Below are 23,497 nucleotides of genomic sequence, written 5' to 3'. Positions count from 1 at the left end.
AACACAAGAATACACCAGACTTGCTATTTGGACACCACATAAGAAAAACGCAGTAATCCTAGATACATGAGAGAAAACATGAGGTCTTTCCCTCCAAAATTCCTTTGCATTGCCATGTTCCATAGGAACCTTGGTGAGCCATTCCTTTGTTTCAAACGGCACAGTCAGAAAAAAAAATATGTAGGAATTCGATTCTCCAAAATTCCTTTGATATTCCGCCGTTTCAACTTTCAAACGGGGCCTGAGAACGGAAACAAGTCATGACTGCAGCACATTACAACGCTACAACGAGTGAGAGATAGGGCTTCTGAACCACTTGGAACAAAGAGATTTTTTATTTTATTTTTTTAGAAGAACTTGGAACAAAGAGGTATTCAGGGCGTTCATAAAAAAGCCAATTCCAATATCTAGGCCCTGGACAGGGCCCCACCTAGTCCTGATCAGCAACTGATTTGCGGTTTATCTTGACTCAGGGCCATTTGGACCTCGAGTGAACAATAATACAGTAACAAGTTTAGTGATGGGTTTGCTCAATTTGGACCTCTATTACAGTTTCCTGTCTGAATTGGAATTGAAACCAATACAATATATAGGCCTCCAATACAGACATCCAAACACAGCGTTAAGGATTATTCTCTTTATTAGATTGGATCTCACGAGTACTGTGTGAATAAACAACACTCACCTCGATTCATATACCACCTGCAATGGGTAGTGCTTTGGTAATTGACCACATATGAGCTCTATGGGCTCGGTTTCAATACACAAACGTGTCTTCCTCAAAATCAAGATTAAATACTCCATACATACAAAGTACAGTACCAGACAAAATCCATATTCACCAAAATTTTATCCTAACACCAGAAAACTGAGCAAGACCAGCAAGCATGCACAAAGTAAAGGTGTATGCTACCAAAATCATGAAGGCAGCGAGGGGAGAGGCCGAAAGCGTGTCAACTGAGAGATTTACTAGACCAGTTAGGATATTTGCCTGCAAGAGAATGTAAATGTCAGTTTCTTTACACTGGCCGCTTAAAGAGGTACATATATCTGCTAAAATTTGACGATTCGGTCCTATTAGTCATAAGTTCCCATTTTGGCATCAGCAATAAGAATAACAAGTCATGATCTTACCACAATGAATACCCCAAGCATATTTTGATTGAATGCTTCCTCAAGAACCAAATTCTTGTCATGTGAAATGGACCCCGCTAGTGTGAGAATAGATATAACCTGTCATTATAACAGTACCCATCATGAATAGTGGAGCCTGAACATTTTTTTAGCAATTTCGTACCTAGTAACAATACAATTGGTAAGTATTAGCAGGCTCAAATGTTGTTAGACCCTTCAGGCAACACCACAACAGGTATATTTAGTTGCGGCTGGAGCTAAAGGGCTTGGTGGCACCCTCTAGTTAGGTAATTTGCTGCTTTTCCTTTAGTGTTTGCCCCTTTTAGTAACCTGGATGGTTGTGCCCCGCATAATGCATTTGCTTAGTAAAACTCTTCTTTAAAATATATTTACATGGTACTTCTTCATGATCCCAGAAAGAGAATGTAACTAAGTAGCATGCATTCGAAGATGAGAAGTGTGTGCATCTTTCCAGTTTCCAGGCTCTAATATCAGATTCAGACAATCATTAAAATATTAAAACCAGTTGGTGAACTATAAGTACAAAGGGTAAAGCTAAACTTTCAAACCTCATTTTTCAGCTAGTGCACATTATTTTCAGCTATGTTGCAGCTGGTGCACATTATTTTCAGTTGAAATTTGAATGTTATCCTCATTAGAGAAGATGAAACTATGCAATAAACACTATCCTTACGCTTTTAGAGCCCACAATTGGGTAACAAAGGTACTATCAATTAAAGTACTACATATTATTCTTGTCTTCTGGATGTCCTAATCTGACAATGAACGCATGCTATATAAGTTTATAAAAGCGAGAAAGGAAATAAATACCTGAAAATTCTGGCCAAACACAAGCATAACATAGGCGAAGTTACACTGCAAAATGAAATGCTTGAATCATTTTGCTCCAGAAAGTAAAAGAGGAAAGATAAGTTGCTGGAGTTACTTTGTCCCAATTTCGAGTGTAAAACTAGTTTGTAGTAACTGTAGCATTTCCTTTCACTAAAAAAATAATGATTTGGGAAGCTAGTTTCTCCACATATCCATTCATGTTGGAAGAATCACATTGCATGAGTGGAAGATTTACATTTCAACAAATGCAACAAATGTTCTTACTTCAGATTTACTTAGGCCAAACCTAAATACTATGAAAAATATATGTCATACTCCTACATTTAATCATGTTTAAACATAACATGTCCATTGAGATACTAAGAGCACAGTACTGTGTTCTATATACCATAGGTTGCTGCTACATTGCATGGCTATCACAAAAATTCTTCAAAGATGAGTTTGCACTTTTAGTGTCAGTGTAAACAAAACCAAGCATGTAGGTAGTTAGTACCCTACCATTCGTCGAGAAACTCTTTCAACATAGCTGTCAAGAATGATCGCCAAAATCCTATGAACATGCACCATCGGAGAAAATGTTAACAACCAAGAAACATTAGAACTCTTATTCATAGGTGTTCATGTTATCATTGCTTCCTACCAAAATGATGCCGCGAGAACCCAGACTTTTACCACTTGAGTGCTCCTGATCTTTCCTTTTGAACTAAGGTTATGAAACAAAAAGTAACCCAGAGATACACCAATCAGGTACATACCCCAGTATCCTGTGGAAAGAGGGAGTTCATTAGATCGCATAATGTGGTGCATGGAAATCTATGATGCTGAATATTCAGATATAAAGTGACCTTGATAAGTAACAACAGATAATCACCATATTAAAGTTCAGCAAAACAAAAAAGAATGATGGAAAGAGAGCGAGCTCTTCCTGGGATGAAGGAGTTGTGGGTACATGACTCCACCCAACAGGGTTCAAATTTTAGTGCTCACATTTAGACATATGTGTGCTCAGTTTCGAGCATGCACGTCTTTGTTGCAATCATGGCACACCTGGGTGTTCATTAGGCTTAACATGGACCCAGGTTCTTCTTTTCCATCACATTTGGGCCCAGTACTCTGCATCTACAACCTTAACCATGGCTTCCGCTGCCACCTCCTGTTGTGCCTCATTACATCATCAAACGTAACGACGCACTGCCGTTGCAACCCTGTTGAACCTAACACTCTCCTCCTCATACCGCCTAGCCAGACCTACCGGTGCCCAGAACTCTTATTGCAACCAGGAGTGACGGGGGGTGTGAAGCCATCCCTAACCAAGGAAACGCAAGCGCTGTTGTTGCCAAAAGCGAGCTTTGGCAGAAGAGAACTCATGACAGAGGAGAGCTTCAGCTAGACAAGAGAGACGAGGAGGCGGTGGCGATAGAGAGAAGATAGCACCAGTGATGGCAATGAGCATAGCCCTGTTAACCCAGACTTTTACCACTTGAGTGCTCCTGATCTTTCCTTTTGAACTAAGGTTATGAAACATTAGAGAGACGCATATGCAAAATATCAACCTATAAAGCGCGTGTGCTAACAATCTTGGGAGGGAATGAAGCAAATTCCAAGCCGTTTTGACTTCTGGGGATTTATTTTGTCAAGATGATCAGCATGATTGGCAAAGTAAAACAAAATCAAATTGATAGTGTTTTCTGGTATTTGTTGGACTTTGTTGCTTGTCGGTAATGATTATGTTTCAAACAAAAAGCTATGCTACTCTCTATATCCTTCGTTAGCATTGGAAGCAATTGACGATGTGGGGCGACAGAAGAAAACTGAAGTGCTGTGAGCTTACACTCTGCATTTTGCAACATCTTCAAGCACAATATCAGGATTAGTGAGAAAGGACAGGTGTGGGCTCAATGTGGTGATTCATTTGGTTTTAATCATGAGCTGGTAAACCCAGTATAACACATATTTGTTCACTGAGCTTTCTGTACAAATCTGGACCAGCAATGTTATTTTGTCAAACAAACAAAAACCAAGCTTGGACGGCTCTACGCCTCTATGTTCCTCAGCATCTTATGCAAAAAAATGACAAAAAATTCATGTACACATAGATATTTTTACCAAATATGCTATACACGCCTTCCTTATTCTGGCCAATGATATCAGCACTTCTCTCATCAGATGTGAGATACTCATTCAACCCAAAATTTAGCCATACCTGGTATCCTGTAAAAATAAATAAGAGCAATTTATCTACTGAAAAGGAGAATTGTAGCACCTCTAAACCCTTCTAACCAAACTGTAAAACTAGAACCATTAGTACCTGCAAGAACAAGCATACCAACTATCCCGCAATATTTAGGATGAATCCTGATAATGGATGTAAGGATAGAAACTGCTGCAAGGGTGAAAAAGAAGTTCCAATGGACACCATATTCTCCTACATGCACCTACAAGGTAACAAACAGAACATACCTCTTCAGAAAAGACAGCATTCTAATATAGAAAAAATGGAGTAAATAACCTTAGATTATGCATTGCAAACTGAAATCCAATCAACCCCACTTTCATTACTACACAGGACTGCACATGCTATAGTAACTATTATATCTAATTCTGCTTAATACAGGTTTCAGTATCTAGAAATGAAGGAAGTGAGAATATGAAAATAGACAGGGACAGGAAAACACAAGAAAAGGTTAGCAAGTCTGCACGGATGGCATTATATGATAAATTCTGACGGATGCGTAATATAAGTAATTGGCACAAGAAAAGTACCTGATAATCAACACCTGATGTAGAGATAAGACGAGCAAAGCCAAGAAATACTAGAGGACTTATGGACCTCAGTGCTGCCTTCCATCTCCTAAAAAACAGAAGGTGCACTATGAGATAGAATACTTATGCTATTGAATAGTGCCTATTGGCAGATCTATCGGTCAGAAACTACAGTTATCTTCCCAAGAAAATTAAAAATTCAAAGAATGATTCTGCCAAAGTAACTGCATTTTTGCAATGATACTGGACAAACACGGGATCATTTGTCAGTATGAGGAATATATTAAGTCAGAAAGCTACTTGGAGAACAACCTAACAAGAAGCGATTAACACAGGAATGCCACCTACATGCAAATAGAAAAGATGCAAAAGTTGCAGGACAGATCTTATTTGAAAGAAGAGATGAACCACTCATTTTATCCTGAATACTACTAATGATTATAATTTTCTTCATTTATCAATGAACTGACAAAGCTAATATTTGCATGCAGAATTGTAATACTCTGTATCTCAATTTAAAAAGGGCAAAAAAAAAAAACTCAGCACACCATAATGTACGTGGTGAAGTTGAAACTTCTAGGTTCCTACAAGCTCCTATGCCCAGTAAAAACAGTCAACATAAATAAACATTAGTTCTTTAGAGTATCTACAAAAAACAACTTATGTTGTGAGAACATTTTGACATAAAGCCCAAAGGACGACAGTATCTAACACTATGACTATTGACTAATAATTATTATGATAGAAAAAGTAGGATTCACTTTTGCAGAATACAGAATATACTTGTTCACAGAGTTTGCCTTTTAGTTTCAGTATTCATGTGAGTTACTTCCGACTTAACTAGATGAGAACCCTTAGCATCATGTTGAATCCAAATATATATATTTATTAAGCCCTAAAATATTTTCTTTAAGACAAATGAGATCATTTAAGCACTTACATTGAGGTTATGTTTCGTGCTTGTCTAGACACCAGTGCGTTAGCCACTACAAAAGACCCTACTCCGAGATCCATCTGTTATGTCGGAAGAGAGATCAGATTTCTGATCTTTCAAAAATAAAGGCAAACATGATTCAAATTACACGAAGGGAAGCACGGGTCGAGAACCTTACATTAATAACCACTCCCTCCGTCTCAAAATTCTTGTCTTAGATTTGTCTAGATACGGATGTACCTAATACTAAAACGTGACTTGATACATCCGTATTTAGACAAATCTAAGACAAGAATTTTGGGACGGAGGGAGTAATAAATAATAGATTGATGACGAAAAATGGAAGCAAGGCATATTTGTAAACAAGAAACTTGTGTCAATTCCAGAAGAACAAATAATAAGCAACGATGAACAGTAGTTGATGACCTAATCATACAGGCGAAAGGCATGAAAATTGGACAACCACAAAGATGACTATTAAGTGATGTGGACATCGTAAATCGCATTCGACCGGCAGGTCAGCAACCTAGACCAGGGTAGTCATACTGCCGCAGGGCTTGCAGCAACAGGTAAAAAAGGTTTGAATTTTCCAGCAAAGTTAAGGATTGTGGCCTTCATCAAGTATGGTTAGACATGATAAAGCACCAGATTTCGGGAGTTACAAAGTTGCAAGTCAATCTACGACAGCTGTTGTCAATCGGTATTGAGTTGATATATTATCCAGCGCCACATCAGATAGAGTCAGTGCTGAACATATGCAACCATGGCAATGACACCGGAGCAAGAAGCAGTTGTAGAGGTGTCGCAAGAAGCCGACACAGTCAAGCACAGCGGAGGAGGCAAGCACAAGAGGAGGAACGGCAGTGCATACAGGGATAACATCATCAAAGGTGCAACTAGAAGCAGCGGTAGCAGAGCAGATAGATGAGATGATGCTAGGAGAAGCAGAAGGCATACAAATGGCGGCAGAGTCCTCTGTAGTGACGTTGTTGAGCCCAGCTGGAAGAATCCAGGCCATGCATGTGTGGAGATTGACTCAAACAATCTGGTTCTATGTGTGCGCACAAACACGAAACAAGAGTTTGGTGTGTGCAATATTTGCAAGATACAGTTCTGATTGCAAAACAGACTCCAAGAATATGCACCAGGGATGAAGTCAGTGGTGGCGGCGGTGGCACTGCTGAGCGCAGCCGGTGGAGTTTCCTAGCACGAGATTGCATTGTGCTGATCCAATGTATGAGATTATGAGTATAGACCAGCCAAGCAAAGATATATGTGAGCAACGATTTGCATGGAAGCCAGGAGATCAATTAGGGCATGAAGAGTTCGGGCCAGGAGATGAATAAGGAATGTTTACACTGCAACAAAACCGTGAGGATCACAGGGCCAGCTTTGTATTGATTACTAGCTCAACGTGCCATGAGTTTACTTCCATGTGCACAGCAGGATGGGCAGCGATACTCTGCGCTGAAGGAGGAGCGGTGGCTGTGAAGCAGCAGGAGGCATTACCGGTAACACAACCCACTCCAGCCCCTAATGTGCAGATACATCTCTACTTCATGCACCAGAGGAGTCCACGACTGACAAATGGATTTCATTTAACCAATCTAATGAAGCCGTTGATCCTTTGCAATCCAAATAATATGCACATTTGCAGCTGCTGTCACTTTTTGCACAACTAGTTCATGATTTTGTGCAATTCTTAATGATGATGATTATAAAACTAGGCCATCATGGGGGCTACACACCATGTAAACAACCTTTGGCTATTTAATTGGCCTTCATGACGAAAGTAAGATGCGGAACATGTAAAAACAAAAGATAAACTAAAGAAAATGCCTGGACGAATTAACTTACAATGCCACTACCATATGTTTCAGCCTTTGCATACCGTCTAGGAAAGATTTTGAAATCCACTGCCAATATGGACAAGCATGTCACTAAAACCTACAAAGAGCACAATCACCATTAATACTGCAGTAGTACTGCTCCATCTCTAGTACTGGTGAAGGAGCGATAATGTGTTACTTATATAATCAATAAACTTGTGCATACCACTGACACTCGGTAAGAAGATATGTCTGCCCTAAGAGAAGGCAGATGTTGTTGAGCCTTGAGATGAGACTGAGACCTGAAAGTGCAGTGTCATATAACTCCAGATCCCCAAGGGTAGTGTGTCACGAAAAGAAATCAGAAGGGAATTAGAGCAGCAAAAACAAGGTAACAAAAATTGGAGTAATAACTAAATACCAAATACCTTTTAAGCAAGATGTAGATAGATATCACAACTACAAGAGAAATTGCACAAATATAAGCCCATTCAGCTAAGATCTGCAACAAACCAAAGGAATAACCACAGATTCACTTCATCATGAGTTAAAAAATGTTAAAGCTCAGCCAAAGATTGGTAGATGACAACTGAATAGTTCAGTACTTCAGTATAGGCTTGTGCTTTGCACGTTCCCTGATTTATGCCGTTTAACAATTCCATCATGTATGCATATTAAAATGCAATGAAGAGGGTACTTGCCGTGAAAATCAGAAGTATAGGCAATACAACAGTGAGACAATCTATAACCAACGCTGAAAAGTAATACACTTCATCTTTATGATCAGCAAGAGCATCATCATTTTTCTTCACTGAATCCCTCCTAATATTATCTATAATAAGATAAAAACAAGGAAGTAGAAATCTCTGTCAGATCTACTCCATGCATGAAAATAAAGAAGTTTCTATTATTGATAACAATGACTACATCAGGGTAAAAAACATGGAAAAACTGAGAAGGATGCCATGATATAGCTAGCATCAGATTGGTCAGCACAGTTTAAAGTATTGGACATGCTAGCTGGATCGTTGAATATCAGAACATACACATTTATGATCAAAACGCTAAATGTGCAAAACTGCAGCATACTGGCAACTGAGATTCCACTTTCCAGTCATAATACCTACACAGTGATGAGCTGTATCTCACTTGCACATTTGTTGCACAAAAACATTATACATTTACATGAAAAGATAGAAATGGTTATGAAAAATTACAGTATATCTAACCAACTGACCTCTGCTGCTCCATTTCCTTAAAACCACCACTGCCTGCAAACCAAAAAAGCAAATCAAACCACAACCCTGACGTGCATATATAGATACAGAAATATTGGGAATCTAAGGGAGAGAGACTGATCAGTCACCGGCACGATAGTGGAGAGCACCGCGATCTCCAGAAGGGACGACCCCGTCAGGTTGCTCACGAATCTGCGTCATGAAGGGGGAGAATACCTACAAGTTAGCAGAGCAGTACGGGCGAGAATAAAGTGGTGCGAACGCAGGTAGGGTTTGAACTTTGCACTCACTGCTCCTTAAGAAGCTTGTTCGGGTTCAGGGGCCTGTCGAGGAGACCCTCCATTGTTGGACTGCGAGAGGTGGTTCAGTTGCTGTGGGACCCCCTGCGTGCAGGAGAGAGGTTGGTGGCCGCAGGTGGTGGCAGCGGCTAGAAGGCCGCAGGAGGACGGTTGGAAGCCAAGACTCTGCCTCTGACGGTGGTGGCAGCAGCGGCTGGCTGGTGGATCAAAGATTTTGAAACAGGGTGGTCCACCTTAAAAAAATTACGATAAATATGATATGCCAATAGCACAATAGAAGTTGATCAATATGATCTTAGAAAAAAAATCTCAAATAAATCTTGATTTTGCATAAGAAAAAACCTACATGCCTTGAAAAGTTCAAAGAAGACCATGTGCATGTGTTCATTCTTCCACATTTTATACATATATGTAATCGTGTGGTCCTAGTTGACATTATGTTCTTCAATATGACAACGAAATTTACTGATTCAGAAAATGAGAACAACGTATCAATTGTTTGACCCAAACTGAAACAATTCAGTAGTTAGTAACATTTCTGAAAATTACAGCTCCAGATGCCCACATGGATTCAGAAAAATGGATCCAAACTGAAACAATTCAGTAGTAAGTAGTAACATTCCTAGACAGGACTCATCACTAGTAACACAGTACATTACAATTTACAGAGGAGCCCAGCAAGCCTTAATACGTAACGAGAAGTACTGGCAGGTGGCAGCACGACGAGCAATGAGTGTAATCAGTAAACAGAAATTGCGGAAGAGGCAGAAATCTTATCAAACGTACCTCAAATCGGGCTGGGCGGCTGGCTGCGTGCCTTGTGCAGCTGCACAACGCCGCGCGCCGGGCGTCGGCTGCCGAGTGCGGTCTGGGCGGCTGCCGGCTGGTCGCGGTGGGGCAGGGGCGGGGCGGGGCGGGTAGAGTCGACGGCGAGGCACGGGACCGGGTGGCGAGATCGGCGGGAGCGCAGAGCAGTCGCGAGGGGAATCGGGGACGCAGCGGCTGTCCTGGCCGGAGCGTTTTGCTCTTCCTTCGCGCTGGGCCTGGCCCATATATGCACATCACTGGAGTATATCAGTATATCACCTCCCCCGCAGATCCGAAAAAAAAAAAGACCTCCCCGCACACACAGGACGAACAAGAGCCCTAATCCCCAAATCCTCCAGCCCACTCTCAGATCTTGGGACCCGATCCCTAAATCGGACCATGGATCGACTATGCGGCATCATGGCCTGAGATCCTGTCGATCCCGGATGTGGCGGGCAGCGGCGGATGACTGGAAGCTCGCCGGCCGGACAGGACAAGCGGAGGCTGAGCAGCGGCGTCTGACTTACTAGGTACGACATCAAAACTATTTAGGTTAACTGCTATGGGTGGTCTCATTTCTTCGTAACCAATAGCTTTGCTCTAGCCTTAGGATCTGTGTGGAAGTTACAGATGTATAGTCACTGTCACAGAAATGCAAGTCAAGTGAATCAATTCTAAAAGGATTCTCATCAAAAACAAGAAAAGGGTGTAGAAGGAGCCTGTAAAATTCTAGCACCGTACACCTGTCCAAAAGAAATTTCAGTGCTCCCTCCGATCCATATTAATAGTTATTAGTTGGCTGGACTTCGTTTCTGAACTTGTGCTTAATGGAGCGGTTGTAGTACAAAGATGTCACAATGTTAATGCATGTTGGGCTAGTTTGGTTGCTGCGCTGGAGCGATTTGCTTGAGCCTCAACGATTCGTGTTTGGTTGCCACACTGAGATGGCGCTAATTTGGAAATAGACCATTTATTCGTAATTGCATTCCCGGAATCCTCCTTGAACAAATGTCTCATTTTTGGATACATTCATACATTGGGAGCAAAATTGGAAACCCTAGCTGGTATTTTATTTTGGAAAGGATAACTGATCAAAGAGACGTAGTTTCACTCAGGCACGTCCATCAGGCTCAGGCGTCCGACTTGCAGTCCACTGTGTCTGGCGCTCCATCCTCCAGACAGTCGTTGGTGAGAACGAAGGAACCGGTGACAACAAACTTTACATTTTAGCTTTCACAAAGTGTGTTTAAGTCTTGACGTTTTGTACTCAGGCATTGTTTGCAACTGTTAGGAGCTAGGGTTCTGCCCGGTCTTGGCCGTAGGCGGTAGGGGAAGGAGGGGGCTGGGCGTGGCGATGAGAGGCCGCGCCGGCGGCTGGGCGCCGTCACGGGAGAGGAAGATGGTGGCGGCGGCGCAAGAGGCAGGGGGCGGCTAGGGTTCCGGCTCCTCTGGGAGCCGGGCAATAGAGATAATTTTCTTATTGCTTAATTCCAAAAAGAGTCTTACAGTCTATAAGAATTAACCTAAGATAACTTGCATAAGAATTAACCTAAGATAACTTGCATAAGAATTAACCTAAGATAACTTGTGGGCTAAGATTGCCCGGTGGGCCTCTACGGCCGTAACACTTCTCCCCGCCTGCACAAACAGCTTGTCCTCGAGCTGTAAGGTGGGGAAGTGCTTGCGGAACTCCTTGAGGCGATCAACCAGCGTCAAACACATTCTCGACAGCTGGGGCGGCAAGGTCGGCGGCGACGGCGTCCTCCGGAATGTAGTCTGCAACCTCCAGGTAGAAGATTCGCGGGCAGGCATGGCCGGACGTGTAGGGCTCGTCGCAGTTGAAGCACAACCCTTGGCGGCGACGCTCGAGTAGCTCGGCTGAGGTGAGCCGGCGGAACGGGCGTCCCGCAGTCGCGGCGAGGGGTGCCGCAGAAGCCTGCGCAGGCCGACCCTGCGCGGAATCCGGCCCGGGTAGCGACCCAGTGGTCCGGGACGGTGATTCCTGCTGGATGGCCACCGCGCGGCGCTCGAACGCGCGGGCGTAGTACATGGCCGACTGGAGATCCTGGGGTTCGCGAAGCTCCACGTCGACGTGAATGTGATCCAGAAGGCTGCCGACAAAGAGCTCAGCCCGCTGCAGGGCCGTCACACCTGGCGCGTGACACGCCAGGGCCTGGAAGCGGTCGGCGAAATCCTGCACCGTGGAGGTGAAAAGCAGGCGGCCCAACTCGGCCAATCGGCTCCCGCGTAATGGCGGTCCGAAGCGAAGAAGGCACAGCTTGCGGAAGCGCTCCCACGGGTGCATGCCGCCCTCGTCCTGCTCGAGGGCGTAGTACCATGTCTGGGCGCCCCCGCGGAGATGGTAGGAAGCCAGCCAAGTGCGCTCCGACGCGGGTGTCTGCTGCCCGTGGAAGAACTGGTCACACTGGTTGAGCCAGTTAAGAGGGTCGTCCGAGCCGTCATAAGTGGCGAAGTCGATCTTGGCGAACCGGGGAGGCTACTGGTTGGGCGCGCCATGGCCCACTGCCTCGGCGGTGCTGAGAGCTGACGACGGTGCTCGGTCCATGGTGGGAAGGCCGGCGTAGGCTCCCGTGGCGCCCGATGCCCCGGGTTGCAACTGGGGACCCGACGGCTCCCGAGCCTCCGTGTAAACCGGCGGAGGCGATGTCTCGTGGAGCCAGCCCGGAAGCGGAGATGGTGACGATGGGAACCGGACGTCCTGGATCGGAAGACCGCCCGGCGCGGACCGGCCCAGGCTAGGGCTGGGCGGTGGCGGCGGCGGAACCTGCACTGTGGCCGCTGGGAGGGACGGCCAGGCGGGGGGTGGCGCGGGCCAGGCCGGCCACTGCGGGCCCTGGGCTGCTACTGGCGGCGCGGTTGGCGCCACGAGCGCTGGCGTCGGCCACTGGGGCCAGGGCGGCGTGGAAGCGGCCGGCGATGGTAGCGCCGGGTAGCCCTCGGCGATGGCCGCGGGGACCGAGTACCACGGCAGTACCAGCTGTCCCGAGGGTACGGCCGGCGGTGGCGGCCCGTACGGGCTAGCCAAATAGAGACGGATGCCCTGGACGGCGATCACCAGGTCATATAGCACGCCGGCCATGGCGGCGAATTTTGTACGGGTGGCAGTGGCTGGCCTTGGCTCGGCGTTGTGCCGGGGGCGGGGGCGATCGGCGCCGACGGGAGGGTGAGCGAGGCCGTGGCGCTTGGTGATAAGGCGGCGGCGGTGGTGGAGTTGGTGGCAGCGGCGGTGGGGGTGCTGGTGGGCAGCGGCGGCGGTGGTGGCGATGACATGGTCGAAACCCAGGTAGCTGATACCAAGGTGTTAGGAGTTAGGGTTCTACCCGGTCTTGGCCGTAGGCAGTAGGGGAAGGAGGGGGCTGGGCGTGGCGATGAGCGGCCGCGCCGGTGGCTGGGCGCCGTCGCGGGAGAGGAAGATGGCGGCGGCAGCGCAAGAGGCAGGGGGCGGCTAGGGTTCCGGCTCCTCTGGGAGCCGGGCAATAGAGATAATCTTCTTATTGCTTAATTCCAAAAGAGTCTTACAGCCTATATTTATAACCTAGATAACTTGCATAAGAATTAACCTAAGATAACTTGCATAAGAATTAACCTAAGATAACTTGCATAAGAATTAACCTAAGATAACTTGTGGGCTAAGATTGCCCGGTGGGCCTCTACGGCCGTAACAGCAACCAATAAGTTTCAAATAGTATTAGCGAACTTGTTACACGCCACTATCAATAGCTTGTACTATTTTGATTTATTCGTTGTTGTTTGGCATTTTATTCAACTATCTGAGCCACTGTAACTATTGTTCCCAGCCGTCAGCTGCAGAACCGCTGTTGATAGCCACTTCCATCGTTGCCGCTCCCTGCTTCAGTAGACTGGTATGCCTATTCTGCCTCCCTGCTCTTCCTTTCATTCTGTCATGCACTGATATTTGATCTGACTATTTTAGTGTTCCGTCTCTACTTGTCAGAATGGCTTGCACACAGATGAACTGCTCCAAGAACGGGACAACCTCCGCTGCTGACCTGACAGATGACCTTATCATCGAGATTCTGTCCCTGCTGCCCGTCAAGTCAGTGTGCCGATTCAAGTGTGTCTCCCGGCTCTGGTACCTCCTCATCTCCCAACACCGCAAAAGGCTGCCCCAGACCATCTCCGGCTTCTTCTACCCCAAGCACATATACAACAATGAGGATGGTTTGATAGGATTTCCCACTTTTAATGGTATTTCGAGGGACCAAGAGCAGCTATTCCCTGATTCCTCGTTGCCCTTCTTGACGGGATACAGGCAGATTTTGCCAAAGGACTGCTGCAATGGCCTTATTTTCTGCTTCTGCTGGAAAGACTCCCCAATACACGAAGCTGATTATGTGGTATGTAATCCTGCCACTGAGGAATGGGTAGTCCTGCCTGATGCTGGCCATAAAAGCGATGCATTGGCGTACCGTTTGGGTTTCGATGGAGCCGTGTCACCCCACTTCCATGTGTTCCAGATCCTAGAGGGTGATGAGGACTATGGATATATCTCAGGTGTTAATATCTACTCATCAGAGACAGGAGCCTGGAGTTACAAGGAAAATGGTTGGGGCAACAATGAGATTCAGATAGTTGAGATGAGAGGTGTCTTTTTCAATGGAATGATGCACTTGCTCACATGTGAGTTTAAGATACTAGCAGTTGACACGGAGGGTAAGACGTGGAGGACCATTTCTTTGCTGGAAACTATGTGTGTTGAAAACATAAATTTAGGCCCTCTTGCTTTTATTGGTCAATCTCAAGGGCGATTGTATTTTATAAATATGAGAGACAATGATAGCTCCAAATTATCAGTCTGGATTCTCGAGGACTATAACAGTAATGAATGGATCTTTAAGTACAACATCAGCACTTCACAACTTTTTGGGGAGCTTTCTGGGGAGAAGGATCACATGTTACAACGGGACTATGCTGATCTCATGTTCCAAAGGGACTATGCTTTGATCGCAATCCATCCTGAATGCAATTTGATATTCTTTGTTTGGAGGTGCAAGGATGTGCTACTGTCATATGACATGCACCGTGGTAAAGTTTGTGTTATCTGCAGTCTAAAATATCACTTGTATGACACATTTCCTCCATACCTTCCCTATGTTCCATTTTTCTCACGCATTGGCAGACCAAGAGTGGAAGCATGACTCCAGGGTGGAGGCTGACAGTTGTTACCGACAATTATATGGAGTCTTTTACAAGTGTTGGACCTCCGGTTATCAGAACCAAACCATAGGATTACAGCTTTGGTATAGCTCTCTAATAACTTTTCTTGTTCCCTCTGCAGTTTTTGCTTTTGCTATTATTTAGTCCTGATATATCTATGGAATGCTTTCAGTCATTAAGACTCTGTAATATAAACTTGATTGAGATTGTTTACCAAGTTTGCTTGTTTTGGACTGACCTGATTATGTGCTAGTCATTGGTTTCTTGCCTGCTCATTTCTCCTTCTCCAGCTTATCTTATCCATTGAAAAACCTTGAGTTAGATGTAATCCTTAAGGAATAATGGAAAAATATACAAGAATGAATCGTTGCTTTCTCATGCTAATAAAGATAAGGCACAGTATCCATCGAGTTAAAGTATATGCATTAATAGATCTCTCTATTCCATTTCTAAAAAATAGATCTCTCTACAATTTATCCGCAACCCACGGAGGCAAGAGTGGGAGACAGTGTGATGCCTTTATGAAATGTGCTTCTTATACGTGAATCCTGGACGCAATTGCCATGTCCATATTTTCCATATACATTGACCGCTACTTATACCGATCTTGGCAGAACCTTTGCGAGTTTTTGCCTGACCTTAATGGTGTCCTTGTAAGGCCAGGAGCGTGTGCCCCCATTTTTAAAAATTGCATGAACTCTGTAGAAATTTTGTGGGATTAGTAGATACTGAGGTTTTTATGTTTGACATGTACGCCTGCATGTTTGGCGTGCTAATGCATGTTAACCCATGCATAGCAACATTTTTTGGATGCATAGCTGAAACAAGTTTAAACAAGACAAACATCTGACGAGAAAGGTACGCAGCTATTAACACTGAGAAACGATGCCATAGCTGTTGTTTTAGTGTTGTATACGAATACCAATATATGCATCCATTTAAACTCCACGCGGGTCCGAAAAGGAAGTTCTTTCGAAATGCTGTATGGCCTTTCCCACTGTGAAACTGTTTTTCTTTTCTTTTCAGAAAGGTGCTGCACACGCACACCTATTGTGTTGCGACCCATGATGTTGTGTTGCCGAAGGACATGAGGACGATGCGCGCAGGTATAGAGTCCATTTGTACGCAATGTACTCCCAACGTCTTACATTTTGAGACGGAGGAAGTATCATGGAACAGCTGACGAGCTCGAGCACTTGGCACGGACAATGCATGCTGCTGCTTGTAACCGTCGTTTCTGCGACCGTGTTATTACTGACCGCTGCTGCAATAATCGGAAGCGGTGTTACTGGAAAAAAAAGCGGGGGCATGTGAGCTCGGGATCAAGAGAGCACTTGCGCGCTATACGAGACTATGTAATCTTCTTCGCTGTACAACTTAAAAGTAAAGCGTGTGTGTGCTGACCGGCAATTATCTTACTGCGCTTGTGGCAAATCACAGGCTTCGGGAGCAGAATCTGAAAAACTAACGGTCACGGTCAGCACGCACTGGTTGGCCGAGCGGCTGGGCTGTTGCTGTGCTATAGCCCCTGGTCGTTATCCAGCAGCCGCAGGACGGAAGTTGCAAAGCTGGAGCCAAAACCAACAGCTAGCCAAACGAAAACCGGGGCACCCTGCCGGTGCCGCCCCCTCCGGTTTTGGCCGCTCTCTCGCTCTCTGCCGGCATGCCAATATATACGCCCCTCGATCGCGCTGCTCATCGGCTCATACTACATAGCAGACCTGCCGACCAAGACCCTCTTACATCAGCTTTGTTCCTTGCACTGTCTGCTGGCAATGGCGGAGGCCAAGGCTGCACCTGCAACGGCGGAGGGCAGCGGTGGGAGGAAGACGGTGGTGCTGGTGGCCGTGGACGACAGCGACCACAGCAACCGCGCGCTCGAGTGGGCCGTGCGGCACGTGGCGACGGCCGGCGTGGCGGCGGCCGAGCTCGTCGTCGTCCACGCCAAGCCGCCCGCGTCCTCCGTCGTCACCTTCGGCAGCCCCGGTGCCGGCCGCAAACCCCGTTAATTTCCAGCTTTGGTTCTGTTCGGAACTCTCGTGGTGAACTGGAGCTTACTCTGCTTCGGAATATTCAGCCGCCGCCGGGGACGTGGTGAGGGTGGTGGACGCGGACCTGCGCAAGAGGGCCGAGGACGTCGTCGACAGGGCGCGCCGCCTCTGCGTCGCCAACTCGGTAACAGCCACGACTCCCCATTGGCCGCATTGCTCGATCAGAGACATTTGCTGTGACGACGTGTACTGCTCATGTCAAAACGCAGGTGCATGGTCTGATAGAGGTGATGGAAGGAGAGGCGAGGTACGTGCTCTGCGACGCCGTAGACAAGCACCACGCCGACCTGCTCGTCGTCGGCAGCCATGGCTACGGTGCCATCAAGAGGTAATCGATGATATGCCTGCATGCTGCTGCCGAATAGCCATGGGTTTTATTTTACCTGAACATGGACGCTTGTTGCAGGGCATTTCTCGGGAGCGTGAGCGACTACTGCGCCCACCACGCGCACTGCTCCGTCATGATTGTCAAGCAGTCCAAGTCCAAGAAATGATAGCGTCATTGTGGTGCCGAGCTTGTTGTATCTCTTAGTAAAATCCAGAGTTCTGTGTGCGTGAAAAGTGATGTCAAAAAGATATGTGTAAACAGTGTCGCAAAACTGAACCAATACCTCAAATCCAGGTTATATTTTCAGCATTACAAACGGCAATGTTACTGTATTCAAATATCTTCGAGCCAACGACCATAGATAATAATCCAAGTAAAAATGCTGACAATGAAGAGAGTACATAAATCTCAAGAATCCATCCAAACAAGTTTTTACAGAAACAAAGGAACCTAGAATAACCGAACACAGAGATAGTACTATAACAGCGGATGCAGAAGTTGGCGAAGACAAAATTTGAAGAATTTGAAGACCATGGCTCCGCCTCTCACCGCTCCTAGCCTCGCATCCGTTTTACTCTGATTTGGCCTGAAAATGCAATTGGATACTTAGCATAAGAGCAATGAACACTTCCCAATCGACAATAAGTAAACACAAGCACAAGAGTTATATTACATCAGGAGACCGGGAACGTGATGGGCTCTTGCTTGGGTCCCTCTTGGGGCTTGCTGCTTCACCATTGACGACGGGCTGAGCAAAAACAACCAAAGTAAGTTTCATACACAGATATTGCAAAAGTATGACTGCGAATACTTACGGACGCAGCGACAGGGGATCGGGATTTTGCTGGTGATCTGCAAAAAGTTCCAGAAAACAAGAGAAATCAATATCCAGAATGGGGCTTTAATAGCTTGCTTCCAAGAACCTCCATCCTCCCCAGCATTCCAATCGCCAAATGCAAGTAAAATGGGCTCACAGAAATGAAAAGCAATCAGTTGTGTCAAAAAACATGCAGTACTGAAAGTGTTTTGTGTCAATGTTACGGCATATACGCTAGAACAGCCCTCCAATTTGAAGCCTGTGAAGGAGCCAGTCCTCGCATACTCAAATCTGAGCAAATACCATTGTGCCGTCCAAACCGTCAATCCTTAATGCTCTACTTCCAGAGTTCCAAACCTCTATGCCCAAGCTCTGATGTAATCAGTTACAGTCCATTAGGTAAAGAAAAATAATAGATGATTTTTAGCTTCCAGTTCAATTCCCAGTTTATTACCATACCTCGGTCAACCAATGGGAGCTGGTGCAAACTGACCAAATCCCCATCCTCAATTTCCTAATACGCAATCCCTAGATCGCCGCACAATCCCTCATCTAAGGAAGAAATGATTCGAGGCTTTAAGAAACACCGGACACTAGCCAGTTCAGTTAGACAAGAAACATGTGACACCAGAGTGTGATAAAACTTGTGACAGTTTCCAAGCAACCAGATAGATAATAATTATGCCACTAGTTTTCCATTTAACACTAGGAAAAATCAGCAGGTTTAACTAGAATATCATACATAAACCCGATATGCCAATGCAAGAGGGTTATGGTGTATTGCCACCTGGCAACATGGACATTTAGGATGTCAGATGGATTGATGCATCTTTTGTTGATAAAGATTGCATCAATGAGAAACAATATTTAAGATTTTCCAGACTATTAGTTTTCAAGTTTCAACCAGAACATACTTCTTTTGTAATAGATGTGCCAACATATCAAGCAACATTTGATTATAAAATAATTGCAGTGATGTCTACTTGTTCCATCTTTCTTTTTCTTTTTCTTGGGGTAGGAGGAGGTACGCAGGCCATAGGAGCTCAGTTACCTTGATGGAGAGCGTCCCTTTGACGGTGACCTTGAATGGGAAGAAACTGATCTCGACCGAGATCTTGACGCTGAACGGCGTGATGGTTTTTTCTTTGGACTGAAAGCATATCCAAATTAGGTCAGTGGTCAGTTACATTATACAGGACCAACAGAATTGATCGAAGCCTGACCTCGGACTCCTGCTGTAGCTGCCACTTCGGCTTCTGCTACGGCTGCGTGAATAGGAGCGGCTGCTTTTGCCAGCATACTCCTTCACCTTCAGGAAACAATAAGATGGTGTGTTAATTAATTTCAGAACAAGTCAATGCCCAGAACTGAACTACAAATAGACATCTAAGTGTACCCTTATAGGCGCTCGAGAGAATGCATTTTTAAATTCAGTATCATCAAGCTTCCTTATCTGCAAAAAGGATAATTCGAGCAAATTATTTCTCCACCTTCACAAAAATAAGTAAATGCAGCTAGAAAACCCCATACAAGATTATACAGGTGTAACAAAATTCAGCATTCCGTGTACTGAAAATTAGCAAGACACCAGAAGTGACACCAAAAAGGAGAAGCGGAACTTACAGCATACTTCATGTCATCATAGTTTGTATAATCAACAATTCCAATAGTACCTACAGCAAACAATGATGTAGGTCAAAAAAGGTGGCAGCAACATAGCACAGATGACTTCACAGAAAGAACAATTGTTACAACAGCTTCTTCATTAAACCGGAAAGTGTTGAAAAATTGGCAATTTAAATGTGCTAACAGTGAGTTCTCTTTTGTACTAAGCTCATCAATGAACATGTTGGGCATATTAAAGGCATAGTGCTATCATGGGCCTCAACAAGAGTAACCAGTGTAATGTGGTCGGAAGGCATAAGTATTATCACCATTTACTAAAAATAAGTAATAGCAGAACTTCAATAAAATATAAATCAGGCGATAAAGCAAGTGAAGAGATTTATCTAATAATAATGCAACTTCAGACAATCGCTGGTGAATATAATGGAAACAGTGAGAATAGAACTGCAGCAGGGACCCAAACTAACTCACCACCACCCTCACGATACACCTCAGAGAAACAAACATCACCAGCCTTTCTCATATGATCCTGATAAAAAAAATTATGAAGCTTCAGAGAGGGAAGGGTGAAAACATGATAAGGGAGAAAAGAGCAGAAAAGTTGACAGAAATATCATTCAGCAGACCTTTAGATCTTGCCATGATGCAGAAGAAGGTAGTCCAGTAACCAGAACTGTCAAAAGGCAGGCACAAGTTCAGTTTATAGACGGAGAAATTGAGCAATCCATATTCTGTTTAGATATATATTTTGCGTACCACGATACTCTGTATGCCTAGAGACACCACCACGGCGTCCTCCGCCACCATAGCTGTTCGGAAGGGATGAAGAGTTGGCCCTCCCGCCATGTGCAAGTTCAACCTGTCCATGGTAGGGATTAGAAATGTGAACTGAGAAGAGCAAGCTACAAGAAACCCATTGCACGTACCCGCAGACGATTCCCATCAAAGTTGTAACCATCTCGACCATGAATCGCATCTTCAGCATCACGGGGATCTTCAAACTACACACATGAAGTAGTTCTTGGTGACCTCGAACAAACCGATCGAGAGCAAAGGCAAATAGAAAACATACTCAACAAGTTACCTCAACAAAAGCAAAGCCAGGTGGCCTTGGGGGGACCTTCAAGTCAATTTCAACTATCCGTCCATACTGCAAGAAATATTTTTAACATCAGATATTCCGACAGAATCCGAGCATAAAAATCCAAAATACAGAGCAAAGTAGGAACTGCATGTTATTTTGGCACAACCATAATGTCATCTTGTGTACCACTTAAAAGATTGACATTGAATGACATATTATCACAACAAAACTAAACCATATTCATATGTTCCAGGATACGTTAAACACACCAGAGTCACAAGTATTTGACAGTCTAGCATGTCACTATTCATTACCTTAATGTAAACAGAAGCATATATAATGGAACTGAGAATGCCAACCTTGTAGAACAGATCCTCCACCTCCCGCTCCCTGATATCCCCTGGGAGGTTCCCAACGTAAATGGTCCGGCTCCAGCGCCTACTCATCCTTCCTTGCTTACTGCAACCTATACCCAGAAGAGCACGGTAATTAGTTATTATACTTACTAGAAAAATAAAGACTGGCAGGATTATCTGAATTCAGATACAGCAAACAAAACAGCCAACACAACCACGAACAAATTTACACGACGAACAAACACACTGCAAAATCACTGGCCTACTTCAGGCCGCTAAAGGCACGGACAAAACTTCAGGTTGAGATTTCCCGAGAAAAACAGCCTACGATTTCAATCCCCAAGGGGGCGTTCAAGGCGCGAGAGATCCCCGCCGTCCTGCCACACCCGCGCCCACAAACCCTAGAACGCCGAGATTTTCCAGATGAAATCAAAACCGCGAGAGGGCGGAGGCGCGGCTGCAGATCCGCGCGCCCACACCAAACCCTAGACGAACAGAGCACGCCCCCGAGTAAAAACCGCCGACGAATTCAGCAGAGGAAAACGGCAATCGGCGTGGGGAGATGGCGGAGGGGGCGGGGAGATGGCGGGGCGTACCGGAGGAGGGGCTGGGTTCGCTGCGCGCGCGGCGTCGTCGCCGGCCGGGGACGAAGGGGAACAGGAGAAGATAGGGTTTACGGGAGGGCGGGCGGCTTGACCTCCCGAGCGGCCAAGCTATAGAACAAGCAGCGTGCGGGTTTGGTCGGTCCGCGTCTCTATGCATGTGGGCCCCGCTGATGTGAGTCCGGCATAAGGCGTGACGGGCGCGGGCCGGTGTCTAGTCGAGCTCGGAGTTGTCTCACGATTGGGCCTAACGGGCTACTAAACAACGAGAATCTCACGTTCTCTTCCAAGCTTCCAAAGGGCTTTTGTTAAAAACAATATATAGGGGTTGTTTGGACGAAAGTATCCTTCTAATAGCCCTAAAAAAAAGTATCCTTCTAATAGCCCTAAAAAAAAGTATCCTTCTAATCTTGAGCTCAAATGCTCCTGCCATGAACAGCAAAATCAAAAAAATGAAACAAAATTCAAAAAAACAAACTTTAAGAAATGTTTGAAGTGCATGCCAATTTTCATCACGAAATCACATTGGAGCAAGTCATGGCAAAAAAAAAATAGAGCTCCAACATGCATTTGAAAGTAACATTTTCAAAGTATCGATTTTTTACCATGCCTTGCACCAATGTGATTTTTTTGCATGCACTCCAAACATTCTTTAAAGTTTGCCAAAAAACAGATTTTTTATATATTTTTTTCCTATTTTTTGAATTTATTGTTCATTGATATGTCTCCAACGTATCTATAATTTTTGATGTATTCATGCCATGTTTATAATTTTTTTACATGATTTTGGTATGATTTGATTAGAATTAACCCGGACTGACGCTGTTTTCACCAGAACTACCCTGGTGTTGTTTTTATGCAGAAATAAAAGTTCTCAGAATGCGCTGAAAATCAACGGAGAATATTTTTGGAAAATATAAAAAATACTCAAACGAAAAGCTACCGGAGGGGAGTCCCGAGGCCACCGCGAGGGTGGAGGGCGCCCCCCTGCCTCGTGCACTCCCTGTGGGGCCCCCTAACGTGAAACCGACGCCAACCCCTCTTATAAATCCAGAAAACCCCAGAACAGAACCAAGATCGGGAGTTCCGCCGCAGCAAGTCTTTGTAGCCACCAAAAACCAATCGGGACCCTGTTCTGGCACCCTGCCGGAGGGGGGATCCATCACTGGTGGCCATCTTTATCATCCCGGCGCTCTCCATGACGAGGAGGGAGTAGTTCACCCTCGGGGCTGAGGGTATGTACCAGTAGTTATGTGTTTGATCTCTCTCTCTCTCTCTCTCTCTCTCTCTCTCTCTCTCGTGTTCTTGATATGGCACTATCTTGATGTACCGCGAGCTTTGCTACTATAGTTGGATCTTATGATGTTCCTTCCCCTCTATCTTCTTATAATGGATTAAGTTTTCCCTTTGAAGTTATCTTATTGGATTGAGTCTTTAAGGGTTTGAGAACACTTGATATATGTCTTGCATGTGCTTATCTGTGGTGACAATGGGATATTCACTTGATTCACTTGATGTATGTTTTGGTGATCAACTTGTGGGTTCTGTGACCTTGTGAATTTATGCATAGGGGTTGGC

At 45.1% G+C, this 23,497-nt stretch overlaps 4 protein-coding genes across 8 annotated transcripts; 2 read left to right on the top strand and 2 right to left on the bottom strand.

The window, feature by feature from the left end:
* Nucleotides 1-622: 622 nt before the first annotated feature.
* On the bottom strand, nt 623-10,037 carry LOC123043733 (uncharacterized protein At4g17910). Of its 3 annotated transcripts, none has more exons than XM_044466274.1 (17): nt 9,836-10,037; nt 9,041-9,282; nt 8,879-8,942; nt 8,750-8,783; nt 8,214-8,344; nt 7,941-8,014; nt 7,739-7,814; nt 7,541-7,630; nt 5,690-5,763; nt 4,750-4,837; nt 4,295-4,421; nt 4,093-4,197; nt 2,627-2,750; nt 2,485-2,536; nt 1,966-2,010; nt 1,135-1,233; nt 623-991 (listed from the first exon to the last, which is right to left on the bottom strand). In XM_044466274.1, the coding sequence occupies exons 2-17, from the start codon at nt 9,091-9,093 to the stop codon at nt 839-841; spliced, it is 1,389 nt and encodes a 462-aa protein (XP_044322209.1). In that variant the 5' UTR covers nt 9,094-9,282; nt 9,836-10,037; the 3' UTR covers nt 623-838. The 3 variants fall into 3 exon arrangements, with proteins under 3 accessions (XP_044322209.1, XP_044322210.1, XP_044322211.1); XM_044466275.1 differs by having other exon boundaries at nt 9,041-9,246; nt 9,836-9,974; XM_044466276.1 differs by lacking the exons at nt 9,041-9,282; nt 9,836-10,037 and adding an exon at nt 8,559-8,635 and having other exon boundaries at nt 8,879-8,923.
* Nucleotides 10,038-10,117: 80 nt separating this feature from the next.
* On the top strand, nt 10,118-15,284 carry LOC123043735 (F-box protein At5g07610). The gene is made up of 3 exons (XM_044466277.1): nt 10,118-10,386; nt 13,675-13,740; nt 13,833-15,284. The coding sequence occupies exon 3, from the start codon at nt 13,834-13,836 to the stop codon at nt 15,034-15,036; it is 1,203 nt and encodes a 400-aa protein (XP_044322212.1). The 5' UTR covers nt 10,118-10,386; nt 13,675-13,740; nt 13,833; the 3' UTR covers nt 15,037-15,284.
* An 867-nt stretch (nt 15,285-16,151) lies between these two features.
* LOC123043737 (universal stress protein PHOS34) lies at nt 16,152-17,743 on the top strand. Its single transcript, XM_044466281.1, has 5 exons — nt 16,152-16,410; nt 16,496-17,041; nt 17,133-17,230; nt 17,316-17,434; nt 17,513-17,743. The coding sequence occupies exons 2-5, from the start codon at nt 16,831-16,833 to the stop codon at nt 17,598-17,600; spliced, it is 516 nt and encodes a 171-aa protein (XP_044322216.1). The 5' UTR covers nt 16,152-16,410; nt 16,496-16,830; the 3' UTR covers nt 17,601-17,743.
* Nucleotides 17,707-22,095, bottom strand: LOC123043736 (serine/arginine-rich splicing factor SR30). Of its 3 annotated transcripts, XR_006419499.1 has the most exons (15): nt 21,914-22,095; nt 21,321-21,427; nt 20,962-21,027; nt 20,804-20,878; nt 20,634-20,736; nt 20,504-20,550; nt 20,349-20,406; nt 19,875-19,924; nt 19,648-19,704; nt 19,475-19,560; nt 19,303-19,401; nt 18,711-18,803; nt 18,250-18,623; nt 18,108-18,182; nt 17,707-18,020 (listed from the first exon to the last, which is right to left on the bottom strand). XR_006419499.1 is itself a non-coding variant. In XM_044466278.1 (14 exons), exons 1-14 carry the CDS (start codon nt 22,077-22,079, stop codon nt 18,006-18,008), a joined length of 1,041 nt encoding a protein of 346 aa, XP_044322213.1. In that variant the 5' UTR covers nt 22,080-22,094; the 3' UTR covers nt 17,707-18,005. The 3 variants fall into 3 exon arrangements, 2 of the variants coding, with proteins under 2 accessions (XP_044322213.1, XP_044322215.1); XM_044466278.1 differs by lacking the exon at nt 18,711-18,803 and having other exon boundaries at nt 18,250-18,286; nt 21,914-22,094; XM_044466280.1 differs by lacking the exons at nt 17,707-18,020; nt 18,108-18,182 and having other exon boundaries at nt 18,329-18,803.
* Between the last annotated feature and the right edge of the window lie 1,402 nt (nt 22,096-23,497).

The sequence above is a fragment of the Triticum aestivum genome, chromosome 2B (assembly GCF_018294505.1).
Source record: "Triticum aestivum cultivar Chinese Spring chromosome 2B, IWGSC CS RefSeq v2.1, whole genome shotgun sequence".
In the NCBI taxonomy this organism is placed as follows: domain Eukaryota; kingdom Viridiplantae; phylum Streptophyta; class Magnoliopsida; order Poales; family Poaceae; genus Triticum; species Triticum aestivum.
Note: the sequence above shows the minus strand (reverse complement) of the source record. Positions and strands in the feature narration are given on the sequence as shown.

Coding starts and splice junctions, on each gene's coding strand:
- LOC123043737 (XM_044466281.1), top strand. CDS start 16,831: ATGGCGGAGGCCAAGGCTGCACCTGCAACGGCGGAGGGCAGCGGTGGG. Junction 17,042..17,132: donor CGTCACCTTCGGCAGCCCCG/GTGCCGGCCGCA, acceptor CGGAATATTCAG/CCGCCGCCGGGGACGTGGTG. Junction 17,435..17,512: donor GGCTACGGTGCCATCAAGAG/GTAATCGATGAT, acceptor CGCTTGTTGCAG/GGCATTTCTCGGGAGCGTGA.
- LOC123043736 (XM_044466278.1), bottom strand. CDS start 22,079: ATGCATAGAGACGCGGACCGACCAAACCCGCACGCTGCTTGTTCTATA. Junction 19,705..19,874: donor ATGATGACATGAAGTATGCT/GTAAGTTCCGCT, acceptor TCCTTTTTGCAG/ATAAGGAAGCTTGATGATAC. Junction 19,561..19,647: donor TCTCTCGAGCGCCTATAAGG/GTACACTTAGAT, acceptor TGTTTCCTGAAG/GTGAAGGAGTATGCTGGCAA.
- LOC123043733 (XM_044466274.1), bottom strand. CDS start 9,093: ATGGAGGGTCTCCTCGACAGGCCCCTGAACCCGAACAAGCTTCTTAAG. Junction 8,015..8,213: donor CTATACTTCTGATTTTCACG/GCAAGTACCCTC, acceptor GGTTTGTTGCAG/ATCTTAGCTGAATGGGCTTA. Junction 4,838..5,689: donor GCACGAAACATAACCTCAAT/GTAAGTGCTTAA, acceptor TCTGTTTTTTAG/GAGATGGAAGGCAGCACTGA.
- LOC123043735 (XM_044466277.1), top strand. CDS start 13,834: ATGGCTTGCACACAGATGAACTGCTCCAAGAACGGGACAACCTCCGCT.